Source organism: Nyctereutes procyonoides, unplaced genomic scaffold, assembly GCF_905146905.1.
Source record: "Nyctereutes procyonoides isolate TBG_1078 unplaced genomic scaffold, NYPRO_anot_genome, whole genome shotgun sequence".
Classification (NCBI taxonomy): domain Eukaryota; kingdom Metazoa; phylum Chordata; class Mammalia; order Carnivora; family Canidae; genus Nyctereutes; species Nyctereutes procyonoides.
Window position 1 is genome coordinate 21,815,693 of NW_026575122.1, and position 15,882 is coordinate 21,831,574.

At 54.4% G+C, this 15,882-nt stretch overlaps 1 protein-coding gene across 1 annotated transcript in view; it reads left to right on the forward strand.

The window, feature by feature from the left end:
- NT5DC3 (5'-nucleotidase domain containing 3) overlaps window positions 1-15,882 on the forward strand; it is a 51,015-nt gene that overhangs the window by 14,948 nt on the left and 20,185 nt on the right. Inside the window, exons 3-6 of the mRNA XM_055336452.1 lie at window positions 7,160-7,234; window positions 7,849-7,904; window positions 13,017-13,107; window positions 13,981-14,118. Of these exons, the coding sequence (XP_055192427.1) occupies window positions 7,160-7,234; window positions 7,849-7,904; window positions 13,017-13,107; window positions 13,981-14,118 (360 nt within the window). The remainder of the gene's footprint in view (window positions 1-7,159; window positions 7,235-7,848; window positions 7,905-13,016; window positions 13,108-13,980; window positions 14,119-15,882) is intronic.

The window sequence follows — 15,882 nt, forward strand, 5'->3', positions numbered from 1 at the left end:
TGGGACTTTGTACTGGAATATAGTTGGTTTTTAAAGATTTTATTTATTTGAGAGAGAGAACACAAGCAGGAGGAGGGGCAAGGGGAGGGAAAAGCAGAGTCCCTGCAGGGCTCACTTTCAGGACCCCAGGATTATGACTTGAGCTGAAGGCAGATGCTTGACCTACTGAGCCACCCAGGCGCCCCTGGAAGATGGTTACTTAAAAAAAACTAAAATCTGGGCAGCCCGGGTGGCTCAGCTGTTTAGCGCCACCTTCAGCCCAGGGCCTGATCCTGGAGACCCGGGATCAGTCCCACATCAGGCTCCCTGCATGGAGCCTGCTTCTCCCTCTGCCTGTGTCTCTGCCTCTCTCTCTCTTTCTCTCTGTGCCTCTCATGAATACATAAATAAAATCTTTAAAACAAAAAAAAGAAAAAACCCAAAATCTTTTGATGTCTCTTTGATAGAAGACTCTCAAATTAGTGTTAGTGGGGACAGGGCTACGGACTTCTGCTCTCATCCCTCACCGAGCAGGATGGCGCTCCTCCCCAAGCTGATGAACGTGGCCGCCTGTTTGGGTTAAAGAGGAAATTGTTCTGGTAATGGGCTGTGTTTTGCCATCATCACTGACTTGAGTTGTTCCGCAAAGAACATTTGAGTGTGTGGTGTTGGCAAGGGCCCAGGGTGGGGGGAAAGGCAGGACGCAGGACCCACTGTGCTGCCCAGTGAGCGCGTCTCTGCAGCCAGGACCCAGGAGCCACCCTGACCAGTGCTGTGAGCACCCTCTGCGGGGCCGGGTCTGTGTGGGGCCCCAGCGCGTTTCCACAGGGGCACCTACGATGTGGGGAGGCCTTCTTGCCTCCTCCACCTTCACTGCTGGGCCCGCCTCTCCTCGCTTAGTCCCTCGGCTTTGATGAGGGGCCACTCCGCCACGGCCCGTGTAGCAGCCACGGAGAGGCTGGGTCGAGGGGTGCGAGTGCCACAACGAGTGCAGCATAGTGCTGCAGGGTCAGGGGGTAGCCAGTCGTGGGGTCCCTGCTGGGGCCTCTGCGCATTTCCAAGCACACCCTCCCTGTCCTGCCCTGCTCCAGGGCTTGGGCCACACAAGGGGGTGGTACGTGGGCAGAGTCTGGAAAGGCTTTGCCTGCAAAGGTGGGGTGGGGGGGTGGGGTGGGAGGTGGGGGGTGGGAGTGGCCTGGGACTCAGCAGGGGGTGGGTGGGGGCCAGGGAGGGCTGGAGGGGGCGGGGCCGAGGAAGGGTGTAGGAAATCGGAGTTCCTGACTTGGTCCCTAGGATAGTGTTTTGTATGAGTGGGCTGCACGTCATGTCCCGCATGTCTCTGCCCCGGTCATTCTTAGTTTCCAGCCATTCTCATATGGCCTCCTTTCTGGTCATTTATCATCTTAGTGACTCTTCTTAGGGCATGTGCCCTGATTTATCCGTCTCCATTGTGAGGCCCTGACTGGAAGACGTCACAGCCTATGGGGTCTGACTAATGTGGAATAGAGGGAGGCCATCACCTCCCTGCTTCTGGATACCATACCTTTGTTAATGCTACCCCAGTTCCCATTAGTTTTAGGTCTTCATCATTTGATGCCCTATATTTCCTGTTCCGTTCTGCTTCTGGTTATCAGGGATTTAATCAGCAACTCAGTTTCTCCCTACTCAGAATGCAGAAATGACATTTGTCAGCGGTGACCTTTCCGTCTCCACGAAGCCGGCAGGCGGCCTTGTCCAGCTATGGGCACTCTACTGCGTGGAGCCCCATCCAGCCACATTTCCCCATCTGCTGGAGAGCCGCCAGCCCTTCCGTCTCATGGCAGGCCTGGCCCTGCCCTGTGGGCCCGAGAGCGAAGTGAGAGCCCCAGGGGTCCTGCCCCTGTGGCCTGTCTGTGGTCCCCCTGCCCCAGAAGAGTGAACAGAGTGGCTGCCCCGCGGGTGCTGCATCCTGTCCTGGTGGCTGGGCCAATACTACGTGTGTGGGGGTCATTCGGGTCACCGCCCAGTGTGTGGGTCTCCTACTTGGTCCTGGAAGCACAGGTTCTGGCACTGTGTGGCCAGCACACAAGCCCTGACCTTCCCGCCACCTTCCTGGGAACCTGGAGAAATCCACCTGATCTCCATGAGCTGCCGTTCCCACCTGTGACACGGATGCATTCACGGTGCTTTAGCTCCAGAGTTGGTGTCATAATTAAGTGAGTCACTATGTATAACGGGCTGGCAGGTAGAGGACCCTCGGAATGGCAGCCGTCACCGCTGTCTCTGTGTGCGCCTTAGCCCCACAGGTCCCCCGTCCCTGCCTTACAGGGAAAATGAGGCCCACAGCCTCGAGTCAGGAGGAGGCAGAATCTGTTTCCAGGGCACGAGTGTTCTCGCCTTCATTCCTGGTTGTTCTTTGTGGGGCCAATAACATTTCCACTCTGTTGTTCATATGAGAATAAAATATTCACGAAGGTACAAAATGTTTGAGGATGAAAAATGTATAAAATTTGGGGGAACAGAGAGAAGACATAGATGGGGAAGAGGAGGTGCCATCGTTAGGATCAGAAAAGCTTCTGGATGTAAGATCACTTAAGATTCAGCCCCATTACATCTGTTTGTTGCTCTGATAAAAGAGATCAGTCATAACACTAATTATGTCAGGCATATTAATAGAGTCAATTATGCTCATGCAGATTTTTCTCTTGCTCTGATGAAACAAAATAATTCTTCCAAGAGGCATTTAATTTGGTGCCATTTTTCTTGCCAGGGACTAAATGTGCTTGTAGAGATGGGAAGACATCTGCTCTTGAGATGCACAGCAATAGAACAGTAAGTCTGCAATTCCACAGCTTCCCAAAAAGCAAATGTAAGAAGTTCTAGCCCTTCTTAACGACTTTCTTTCTTTCTTTCTTTCTTTCTTTCTTTCTTTCTTTCTTTCTTTCTTTCTTTCTTTCTTCCTTCCTTCCTTCCTTCCTTCCTTCCTTCCTTCCTTCCTTCCTTCCTTTCTTTCTTTCTTTCTTTCTTTCTTCTTTCTTTCTAAAACATGTTTTTGCAAAAATAGAACAAAATATAGGGAAATGATCATGTCTACCTTTTCCTTTCATGAGTCCACCAAGACCAGAGGGGGAGTGTCAAGGGTTCTCGATTCCGCCCCCAGATCCATGGCCTTGTCCTGGTCCCAGTCATTCCGTGGTAGTCCATCCCCACCTCCAGGGCCCAGTGGCTGTGACCCTTGTCTGATCTGTCAGCAACCGCTGTGAGTTCTTGCTCTCTCTCTTCTATTTTTCTTTTTAACAGACTGTTAATCTTAGGGGAGGTTTAGGTGTGTAGGTAGGTTGCAGAGTTGCCGCAGAGCATTCCTGCATGTGTCCCCTGCCTGGTCCCCCCGCTCCCAGTTCCCCTGACCGCAGTCTCTTCATCATGGCGAGAGAAGCACGTTGGTAACACCCGCACTGACTGAAGTTTACCCTGGAACCCCGTTTCCTCTGTTGTTACTTGATATCCATTGCCTATTCCAGGGACCCATGCGAGAGCTGTGTCACCTTCAGTTATCCTATGACCGGGGGCTCTCTTTGCACTTTCTCACAACTCCCTGGTTTGTGACAACCTTGACTGGGCAGGTGGCTTCTCTTGGGACTTGGCTGACATCTCCCTGTGGTTACACTGGGGGCTCGGGGAGGGGGAGGCCCCAGAGGTGGAGTGCCGTTGGCTTGTGTCACGGGGGGCACCCGTTGTCTGCGTGGCTTACCCAGTGAGGCTGGCTTCCGCCATGTGCAGAGGTGCGTGTGCACCATGGGGTCGCTTTTTCCTCGCCAGGCTCTGCTCTCTGGGATGAGGCTACCCTGTGCAGCCGTGTCCCGACTGCCCCACAGCCACCTGTCTGCTCCAGGCCACCATCCCTTTCCAGCCCCATGGCTCCTGGACCCAGAACTCAGTCTGGTCTGGCTGTGCACTCAGAGTGACAGACGAGGCCTCTGGAAGTGCTGGGCCCTGGCTTGCTCCCCCCTACCGTCACCCTGTCACCTGCTGGAGTCACAGCCACCCTCCGCTGCCTGGCTGCCAGGACTCTGTTTCCTCTGCCCCAGGTGGTCTGCGGCCCTGCTCCTCATCTTGCTTGTTTCCTGGATGTCTGAGCTCTTGTAGGCCTTGCTCCATAGTGTGTTCTGCTGGGGGCTTGGTGATGGCCTCCCCAAAGTGGAGGGGACACGTTTTAGGGGAGGAGACAGCCCCATCTGGTTCCTGCCACTGCCCCAGGCTCTGGCACAGATGCGTGTTCAGCACATCCTCAGCGTGTTTGGGGAAGGACACAGTTAAGTGAGAACCATGCTCGGATGCGGGTCGTTTTGCCCTCCCATCTTGTGAAGACTTTAGAGAAGTCTGGTTCTGCCCTCCTGCCCTGCATCTGACAGGACTGACGTGCGAGGCTGTGCACACACAAGGCGGAGACCCCTGGGCACTGCATCTGTAGGGCTGGACGTACATAGGCACCGGGTGTCGGGGCACTGTGGTGCTCCAGCAGGGCCGGGCCGCTGCCTGGAAGAAGGAGTGCACCCCGGGTGTTCCCAGCTGCCCTAGTGCCTCCTGCTTTTAGAGACACCAGCCATGTGTGTGACACGTTGGCGGAGTCATGTTTCTCAGGCTGATGGAAAGGTTCTCCACTGACACGTCCACAGGATCTTGCTGTTGGCTCCTGGAGACGATGTTACCTCCTGGCTGCTGGGAGCATCTTCGGCTTCCCCGATGTGAGGTCATTGTTGACAGTTGTTCTGGGAGATGCTGTGCCTGCGTGTGCGTGTGCCCAAGTGTGTGTGTGTGCATGTGTGTATGCATGCACATGTGTGTCTGTGTGCGTATGTGCATGTGTATGTATGTGTGCGTGTGTGCCTGTGCATGTGTTTACGTGCTTGTGTGCTTGTGTGTGTGCATGTGCGTCTGTGTGCATGTGTGTGTGCATGTGTGTGCGTGCCTGTGCACATGTACGTGTGCATGTGTGCCTGTGCATGTGTGTGTGTGTTGGAAAGGGCCCCCACTGCAAGGACAGTTGACGTCATAGGTTGACTGGGGACACTCGACTCGGGTGGGAATGGAGCCTAGAAATTGCCCACGGGGCTGCCCCGCCGCACATGTGAAGGCAGGAGCCTGGAGTCCCTGGGAGTAGCAGGGGCAGGAGGATCGGGAAGCCCACGCTGTGGCTCCCAGTCATGGAAGCAGCTCCATTCTGTTCCCTTCTGTTCTGTGCAGGCTGCGGGCTGGAGGCGACCCCAATACCTCCTGGGCATCTTTTTTTTATTTTTAAATTTTTGAAGATTTTATTTCTAAATATCCGCAACACCCAGTGTGGGGCTTGGACTTATGCCCTGCAATCAGGAGTTGCAGGCTGTACTGACCGAGCCCCGCGAGTGCTCCAAGCTGCCGGCGTCCTTTGCTGTACCCTGTCCCCTTCCACCTCCAGTAGGAAACTTGGGCCCTTACTTTGGAAGGGGAAGATCGACGCTCAGAGACTGCAACCCGGCCCAGGTCCCTGGCTGATGCGCCGTAGGATGGGGCTGCAGCCCTGGGCCTGTGCTGGTGACCAGTGCCCCTGAGGCCCCTTCAGCTGCCTGGTCCCTTCCCACGCCCCCTGCCACTGTCTCTGGAGCACTGGGGAGATGCCATGTGTTTCTCAGGATGGGCTCCCCAAGGCCACATGGCTCTGGGGCCCATGGCAGGTGTGTGGCTGGGTGTCGCTGTGCTGTTGTCCTGTTGGGGAGTCAGCAGGGGCCTCGTTGGACGTCCCAGCAGCCCGTGCTCACAGCATGCCCATCCCGATGCCACTCAGGACGGTGGCAGCCCAGCCCCTGTCGCCGTGCATCTTTGGAGTGGTCACCTGGCCCTCGGGGGGCATGTTCCGCTAGCACCCTGGTGTTTAGGGCTGGTTATGGGGCCAGGGGCTGGGGCAAGGCGTGGGCCTGGACCACGTTCCTGGCCCAAGCACCTAGCTTCTTGGGCCTGGACGGCCCCTGAGTGCCCCTGTTGGGATGTGGATCAGAGGGACGCACACGCCCTCCATCCGCCGTGTGCGAGGGTGGAGGTGGCTCTGTAAAAGCGCCTTGCAGGGAGAGCTGAACATCTTCCCCATGGCCTGCCTGGTCCTCATTGCCCCCGTGCAGGACAAGGTGCCACAGGTACGCAGTCCTGAGCTTGTGTCCAGCAGGGGGACCGTGCTGTGTGTGCGGTTCTGGAACATATGTGAAGTCTGTTTGTGAAAACGCACGACTGTACAGTGTTCAGACTTCCTGGAAATGCCCCCGAGTGGCAGTAGCACTTGGTGGTTTCTCGGCAGCTGTGAGATCAGCAAGCTCTGCGTGACATCTGGGTCAGCACTTGCGTGGCACTGGCGTGGCTACAATGCCTGCTGTGTGTGGGGTGGCTGCTGGGTGCGGGATGTGATTTCAAAGAAATGTGGCCCTGGCGTGAGCAGTCCTCACTGTCTTGCAGGGGCCTGTGCACCTGACAGCTGGGCGGTCATTTGTGGGGGGAGTGGCGTGGAGGGTGGAGGGCAAGGGTCTCGGTGGCTCTGCACCCCACCACCCATGATCCTGACTGAGCCTTCATCCAGGGCCCCACGCCCGACCACATGGCCACCGCAGGCCCCAGTGGTCCAGGTTCTGACTGAAGCCGTTTACCATGAGGCTGGAGGGTCCAGAGCTGCAGCAACCTCCTGCGGTGCTGTGCTCCCAGGGCGGAGGGCCACGGGGTCAGCAGGGAAAGGCTGGGCCCAGCATACCCCAGCCAGGTCACCTGGCCACACTCCTTCTGTCCCACTCCTGGTGCCCTGGGGTGAGGGGCCCGAGGACCTGGGTACAGTGGGCAGGATAGCTAGGGTCCTAATCTTGAGATCTGACGGGAGGGAAGGACGTGGGGCACCTGGTCTAGCAGGTGAGAGCAGAGCTGGGGTTTGTGTAGTTTGAGGAATGGGTTCATACCAGAACGTACCAGGTGGCCTCACCTGTGCCTGGGCAGGTGCATAGGGTGGGGTGGACAGATGGCCCTGAGAAGGAGGCACGATGTCCAAAAGCAGAGGGCTGGCCATGCTCGGTCCTGGCACCTCCACCCCTATGCGGGGACGGTCACCCTGCTTCTTTCTGGGGACCAAGCTAGACCCTGCCGTGACCTTAGTGCACTGTTACCTGATGGTGGCTGTTTTCTTCTTTCTTAGTATCCGGTGGAAATCAGGAAGTACGAGTATGACCCGAATTTTGCGATTCGTGGACTTCATTACGATGTGCAGCGGGTAGGTTTTGTTGCCGTGGTTCCTCATGTGATGGTGTTTGGGAACCAGGTCCCCTTGGCCCTTCTCTTTACTGAGCATAGAAGCTGATTTAAGTCCTGTTCTTTGGGGCCCAAGAACCGGGTCACTGACAGCGTCTTTGTATAAATAAAGTCTTTTGGGAAAGACTGTGTATCGGAAAAAAGTGAATGTGTTTTGCTATTTGGAAGATACTGTTTGTTTCTTGAAGTCGTTTCTGGTGTTTTGGTGGGGAGCCAGTGGCCACGCTGTTTTTGCGGACCAGTCATCTCCTTAAGCTGCACGGTGTGTTTTTTTGTTGTTGTTTTTTTTAAAGATTTTATTTACCAGGGAGCAGGAGAAACCGGGAGAGGGGAAGGAGAAGCAGGGGGCCAGGCGGGCTCCCTCTCAGGACCCAGGATCGTGGCCTGAGCCAGAGGCAGACGCTTGGCCAGCTGAGCCTCACCGCACTTTACTGACCAGCAGGCTCAGCAGATGCGTGCAGTGTGCTGCTTTCTCATGTCAACCTGTGTTGATTGGGTGTACGAGGACATGCAAAACCCTCGCTGGATATGCAGCCTGCTGCGCATGACTCACCTGTTGTGTATTTGTTCTCTAAGGCGGTGCTGATGAAGATTGATGCTTTTCATTACATCCAGTTGGGAACCGTCTACAGGTAAGAGGAACATGAGGTAAATTCAATGCACCTGAAGTCCCCCAGTGGCTTCGGGTTTGGAGACCCTGTGACTGGTTGTTGGGGAGTGGGAGGTTGTGTGTGTGTGTGTGTGTGTGTGTGTGTGTGTGTGTGTGAGAAACCTGTTTATGCATTCGCTCAACAACACTCCTGGGTCCGGGTGACTCGGTGCTTAGTGTGCACGTTGCACCGAACCAGTGGCTGCAATCTGGTGACCACTGGGGGGGCGCTTTCCCAGGCACTCGGCAGGCCCTGAGTCAGAGGCTGGGTGGGGACAGATGTGGGGGATGCAGTGGCCCCTGTTCCCACCATGGTGGTGGAGTGTGTGGGTGGCAAGACTTTCCTCCTCCCTATTTATTGGGATTAGTAGAAGCACTTGGCTCAGTTCAAAACCCTGTTAACCTTGACAACGTTGCCTTTTCTGATCCTTGAACTTGGGGAGGATTTAGGAGCATGGTTGTTGTACCCTAAACAAACAGGTGTGTGTATCCAGGTTCTTCCTCCACAAACTTTGCTACAATTGATGGTTTTTTGCCCGAGTTAAACACACGTGCAGTGGCAGTCTGTGCTGAAATACTGTGGGGCCGCAGGGCCCCTGCCCCCCCCCCCACCCGACCCATTACATTCCTTTCATTTTGTTTCCCACATCTTTCTTCCTATTTCTGAATAACATGCTCATACCTCTGTCCCCTAACGTAACAATCCTGACTGTGGTGTCTGCCACGGGCTGGGCCTGCGCACGGGTACCCGGCTTCTGCAGGCTCCTCCTTCGAGCCCCTGCCCACCTGGGCCTGCCCGTCTCCCCATTGTGGTTCATGGTTTGCATCTGACCCGTGGGTCTCGCTCCTCCTCGCACTGTATCGTGTGCTGGGACTGCCTCTGTGCACAGGGCTTGCTTTTTCTTACATTTAATAACAGCATCCCTCCTTACCTGCTTTGTTTGCTGTGGAGGTGTCCCCAGGTTCCCCAAGCGCCCTGTCACCAGCCTCCTCCTTGTGTTTATTTCCGGACAATTCAGATGTTTTTCATATGCTCTCGGTCACTTTGACATTTACTGGACTGCCCTTGTGCTCCGATCTTCTCTGATGCTTGTCCTGGGCCTGGGTTGGCCTCTGTCTCCCTTCCCAGAGCCCCTGTGTCCCTCCTGCTGGCCTCACCTCTGTGTTCTGCTGTGGCACATCCTCCTGCAGCTCCCAGTGCTCACGGGGTTCAGCCTTCTGGGGTGGGGGCAGCTCTCAGCTCCCCTTGGGATGTCTCCTCGCAGGCTCTGTTCCCAGCCTGGGAAGCCTGGAGCCCCTGGTACATCTGCTCGTTGTCTTCCACAGACAGGACGTGTCTTATCTGCTGATGTCTTTGCACTTACTTCCTTTGACGTTCTGAGTAATCTATTTTTTTTTTCTTTAATAAGAGAGAGGATGTGCGTACACAAGTGGGATGGGGAGGGGCCGCAGGAGAGGGAGACAGAGAATCCCAAGCAGGTCCACACCCTATGGGGCTCGATCCATGGCCCTGATGTTGTGACCTTAGCTGAAATCACGAGTTAGAGTCAGGTGCTTAGCCGGCTGAGCCCCCAGGTGCCCCTTAGCACTTCATTCTTTTACTATCATCTTAGATTCCAGGAGGGAGGAGAGATGAAATAATGATAACATTATTCAATAATGATGAAATAATAGTAACATCAGTCATAGTAAGTTGGAGCTAGCAACTGTGAGGTCTGCTGTGGCACAGACACCATTGTCAGGATTTTATTTGCCTTTTTTGTCCTTGAGCTGATGAGGGAGGTCATGGTGTTAGACCCAGAGATGTTAGGGGCTTGCCCAAGGTCACACAGGCCTAGAAGTCAGATCCAGGTGGGCTCTGACCCTGGAGCCCATGGCCTGTGGGCAGCGTGGAGGGGGCCGAGGCCCTCACCAGATCTCCCGTGTGCACCTCTGTCTGTGTCCTGCCATTGACTCCCAGGCCCAGACGCTCCATCCTGTCCTCCTGGGCTCCTGCAGTTCTATGCAGGGTGGCTTGTCCTGGACATTGCTGTTGGACCTGTGCACCTCAAGCACTGCCCTTGGCTCAGCCTCCCTTCTGACGTCCTGCGTGACTCACCCACCAGCTTTCCCTAAATCTGTATCCTTCTCTTCCACACGTGGCACTTTCACTTCCCCGGTTGGTTAGGACTTGGTAACAAGTGACAAAACCTGACCCGACTGGGTCAGCCAGAAATACAGCCTTGGGCACCTGTTGTGCGATTGGGGGCAGCACCCGCTGTAGGTGTGGCTGGCTCCAGGGGCTGACATGCTCAGAACCCGTTCTCTCTGTTGGCTCTCTCCTTCAGGGCTTGCTCCAGCTGCCCCCCGTGCATGTAGGCCCCGGAGATACCCTCGCCCAGGTCAGTGGGAGAAGGGGGCTGGGTGTTCCCAGCAGTTACAATTGGTCTGGGTATGTGGAGGCGGGTGTGCAGCATGGGCCCCCACTCCCTAGGGTCACCGCTGGCATCCTCACAGGGTGCAGCCTGCCTTCCCTGCGGCTGCCTGAAGCCTCCTCCCTCCTTCACAGCCTGCCTGCCCCTGCTTACACCTCACCCCATCCTCAGCCTCCCTCCTCCCTCAGACCACGCAGTGCCTTGGCTGCTCTGGTCGTGTGTCCTCTTCTGCTGGTGTGTTGTCTGACATGTTTGGGGGATGGACAGGTGGGGCACCAGGAGGACAGAAGTGTCCCGAGTCTGGGTCCTGGGCGGCCACTGTGCTGAGGCCCCCACCCTTGCTCCCACATGTGGCCTCCGTCCACTCTGAACCTGGCTTGGTGCCAGGGGCTGCCCTGGTGCCTGTTGTGTGGTCCAGTGTGGGCCTGTGCCTGGGTAGAGGGGCACCCAGGGTGTCAGTGCCCCGGCCTTCCCCCAAAAAGGGTTGTGGATGGGCAGGAGCCCCCAGCCTTGCCCACGTCTGACCCTGCTGCTGGTCCCCAGCTCCGGCCCCAGGTTGAGTCTCGTGGGCTGTAGGTGCGAATGCTGCAGGGTCGGGGGAGGCTGACGGTCAGCATAGCTGCAGTTGGTACTGTGATGTGGGCCTCAGAGAAGTGACACTTGTCCTCTCTGCAGGCACACCAGGTTCTCACACACCTGCTCACTTCCTCCTCTCCCTTATACCAGGATGTAGGTACTATTACTGTTCCCTGTTTAAAAAGTGACACTGAGACCCAGGGTGGCTCTATTGCACATCCAGGTAGTACCCCCACTGGTCAGGGGGCTGGGACCTGAACCCAGGCACACTTGGGGGTCTGCGCTCCCAGCCCTTGTGCTTCTCACACCACACAGACCTCGTGGGGCGGTGTGCGGGGCTGGCCATGCCCCCAGCCTGGGCTGCTGCACCTACCAGAGCTGCCTCCGCCCAGTTGGGCTGTGTGGCACTCAGCTCACCCTCCTTCTGAGCTGACACTTGGCTCTGTGGGCCGTTGTGGGCCATGTGCCTGTGCACCTGTCCTCAGGTCTCAGGGCAGAGTTCTTGCACTTTTTGTAGTTTTTTCAAAATCTTAGAGTCTTAGGCATGTGCATAGCTGAGTGTAGCTGCTACAGTGGTGAGCTACTCCCAGGTTGCTGCCCAGAGTGGTGGGTGAGGCATCAGGGGCCCACAGTGCCACCTGTTTGTAAGGTCCCAGGTTGTAACAAGTTAATCATTTTTGGGGGGTGGGGGTGGGCAATGAATCCCCTTGGCTGCTGCGGAAAGTTCCACGAGGGCGGCGAACAGAGGAAGGAGGCTGATGACAGCCATGTTTTCATTGTACTTATGTATCAAATATAAATCATGTTTTGCGTGTACTTTCATGTCAGCCGGGTGACTTTACAGGATAAGCAGCCTGACCTGACTCTGTGAGTAACTGAGGTTCCTGGTGTGTTATTCACCTGCCTGGCCTGGCTCTGGGTGGACTTGCCATACTCTCCTTGTCACTGGCCCCTGCTTTCTCAAGCTCCTTCCCTGGAGACACGGCTGGGAGTAGACGTTCCTCTTGGTGATGCTGTCGTGGGGGCAGGGCCAGGACCCGAAATCTGAGAACATGAAACCTGATAAGAGCACTTGCTCCCAGTGCCTGCAGCATAGTAGGGGTGACAGCTGGGTTACCCTAATGCCGAAATGTATTTTCCCTTTGTGGTGGAGCAGGATTCATTTGCAGATTCAGTTGTGGCTCCGGAGGTGGGCGGCTTACAGGTGCCACCCTGGCTTTTTATAGGTGAGGAAACCAGCCTTGATGGTCATGTAGCATTGAGGTCACCCCTCCCAGAGGTGACCAGCCTTCCTGACTTGTGTCACAGGGTCTGTGCACCGCAGTCTCATGCATGGCTTTTCTCACTGACTTTAGATCAGAGTAGCAGAGGCAGGAGGATGGTAGAGGCAGAATGAGCCTTTCTCTCCCTAATGTATTAAAACATAAAAATGGAAACAGAAACCGACCCCAAAGCAAACACTACTCCCAAAGCAAAGGGGAGGGCGCTAGAGCCTTGTGGACAGAGGCGCTGTGATAGTGGTTGAGGAGGCGCCTGGGCCCTTGAGCTGCAAACCACAGTCTGGTCCTGACCTACCACTTCCTACTTTGGTGACCTTGGGTAAGATACTTGACCTTTGGGGCACCGGGGTGGCTCAGCAGGTGAGGTCTGCCTTCGGCTCAGGGCATGATCCTGGGGTCATGGGATCTAGTCCCACATCAGGCTCCCTGCATGGAGCCTGCTTCTCCCTCTGCCTGTGTTTCTGCCTCTCTGTGTCTCATGAATAAATAACTAAAATCTTAAAAAAAAATAAAAGACAGTTGACCTTTCTGGGCCTCAGCTTCCTCTGCCGGGAAATGGAAGGATAATTGTGCTTTCCCTCCTAGATTATGGAGAAGTAAGTGAATGCCTGTGTGGAACCCACACTTGGCCCCTCTAGCAGGTGCAGTTTTCCTGCCCTCATTGCCTGCATAGCACTGGCGCTCCTAGTAGTAGGGGCTTCTCACCTGTTACTTGTAGATGGTAGCATCTTGTGCCGAAGCTGAAAGATCCCAGCAGTTGCCAGGGGTCTGGAAGTCATTGCTGTCGCTACTGGAATCTAACGGTACCACCTGTGATTTTTCCAGGGGCCTCAGTGTTGTCCCCGATGAGGAAGTCATTGAAATGTATGAGGGCTCTCACGTGCCCCTGGAACAGATGAGCGACTTTTATGGAAAGGTAATGAGAGATTCTTTAGTTAAAGCAGCCATCAGCAGACATGGCCCGGGAGATTTAGGGTCTCTCTGCACACTCCTGTGGAGCTGAGAGGGGATTTGGGCTGTTTGAGAGGCCCTGGATTTGAGAGGGGGTTGTGTGTTGGCATCTCCCAAAGCCCTTCATGATTCCCTTTTCTTGGCTCTTTGCTCCTTATCTGATGGAGGCTCTTTGTACCTTCTGTGTGCCTGCCCCTCTCTGCAATGCCCACCCCAGGCTTGTCCCTATTTGTGGATGAAATCAGGGCGGCAGCGGTTGCCTTCCTTGAGGTGCAGGACAGCAGATCCTGCTGTGCTTGAAGGGCAGCCGCTGCTTCACTGACTTCTCTAGTCTTCTTTGCTTTCTGAATTTTTGCTCCTTGTCTTATTAGGCGTGCTCTTATTTGTGCTGTCAGAATGTGGTGGAAGGCCCCGAATCACAGGCGTTCAGGGAAGTCTCTCAGGCTCACGTGGATCTCTGTGGGGGCTCCCACATTCAGGAGTCTTGGGTGGCTTTCGTGCTGTCCCATGGGCAGCGGAGTACTTGCCGGCTTTCTTCTGGGCTTGGCAGTAGAGTGCGGGCCTGATGTTAGGGCTCATAAGAGTGTTAAAGAGTCGTTAGATGTTTTGGAGGGGAAGTCAAGGCATCACTTTGGATTTCCTGGTTGTACTTAGAGGAAGACGTGAGCCGTGCCGGGAACAATGTGGGTAACACTTGTACTTGGCACTGTTAGAATTATGCTTCTCTTGAGGAGAGGGATCCAGGGGCTCAGAATGCGCCTTGGATGCAAGTCAGGTGTTGGCTCTGGCTGTGCTGTCGGACTGTGTTTCTGAAGCTCCCCTCCCTGCCTGCCTGCAGAGTTCTCACGGAAACACCATGAAGCAGTTCATGGACATCTTCTCCCTGCCCGAGATGTCCCTCCTGTCCTGTGTCAACGAGTACTTTCTGAAGAATAACATCGACTATGAGCCCGTCCATCTCTACAAGGACGTCAAGGTGAGTGGTGGCTCTGCCACAGCCCTCCGAGGGCCTCAGCATAAGGGACAGGAAAGAGGATACATTAGGACAGCTGGAGATCAGTGTGATTTTGTGTTAAAGGACGATGGTGCTCGTATTGCTCTCTGGGTTTCTAAGTCTTTCTGACCAAGGCCAGGGCCGGTGCATCTGGTCAAGGGGTGGCTGGTGGCTGAGGTCCAGCCCGACGCAGCTGCCCCTGAGCCTGCCCACGGACGGGGCCTTTCTCTCACACACGGAGGATCCAGGCAGGCCCTGCCCTAGCTGTGTGAACCCTGTGGGAGACATTCATAGTCAACAGGAGCCTTGCCGTACACGCACACACCTCATTTATAAACTTTGTACTCACATGTGTCAGTTTATATTCACATGTGTTTATATATGTTCTTTAAACCGTTGGAACTTTTTTTAGTGCTTAAAAATAAATATGTTCACGTATTAATATTTATTATATACACATGTCATATATATGTATGTTTATAAGCACGTATTTATATGCAAATCTTTATATATGTGGTATATATTACTTATTTACTTATAATCTTATTTATTTTTATTTTTTATTTTTTTTAAGATTTTATTTATTTACTCATGAGAGACACAGAGAGAGAAAGAGGCAGAGACACAGGCAGAGGGAGAGGCAGGCTCCATGCAGGGAGCCTGATGTGGGACTCGATCCCAGGACTCCAGGATCACGCCCTGGGCCGGAGGCAGGTACTAAACCATTGAGCCACCCAGAGATCCCCTATTTACTTACATTTTTAAGAGACCTGTATTTTTGTACTACAGTGTTTTTATTGTATGCTTATGATGAATTTTAAATTTTGACTGTCTTAAACCATGAGTTTTAGGAAGATAAAGGATAAATTCTAACTTCTCAGTACGAGTCTGATATTTGAACTAAAGTTAAATATTTGCTTTCTGTTCTTCTTTTCCTGTGCACAAATAGTTTAAGAATCTTTAAGCATCACTTGCAGTAAAAAAAAAAAAAAAATAGGGAAGCCTGGGTGGCTCAGTGGTGAGCGTCTGCCTTCGGCTCAGGGCATGACTCCGGAGTCTTGGGATCAAGTCCTGCATCGGGTTCCCTGCAGGGAGCCTGCTTCTCCCTCTGCCTGTGTCTCAGCCTCTCTCTCTGTGTCTCTCATGAATAAATAAATAAAATCTTAAAAAAAAAAAAAAAGCACATGTAGTCACATCACCTTGCAGTCACGAGGAAAGATGTTTATTGGACACCGCCCATGGAGAGCAGTCCCGTACAGTATGTTCCAGGCACTGTTTTTCTGAGTGCTTTATGCAAATTAAATCCTCATCACAGTGCCTGGAGGGGGTACTATTATTACCTTCATTTTACGGATAAAGAAATCGAGGCACAGAGAGATTCAGTAACTTGCCCAAAAGTCACACAGCTGGTAAGTGGTGGAGCCGAGCTTTCAGGCCAGGGTTTGCCTCCATTGGCTCTTCAGCCCAGCCGCATGCTTTTGTGCCGCTGACATGAGCCTGTGCTGGGACAGGCCGAACTGGAGCCGTAGTCCAGAGGTGCTCGCTTGTGGTAGAAATCTCCTGCCAATTTTCTACGGCTGAAGCCCAATCTTGCCAGCAGCGCAGTCCCCTGCTCTCGGCTCTGGACAGTCACCGCATGCCCCCGGGGAGCCCCCTGCAGTAGACATGCTTAGTGCACCTGGCTGGGCTGTGCCCTGACACCGTGGGGCCCAGACGCCACTCCTGGGACCTGCGAGATGTAGCGGC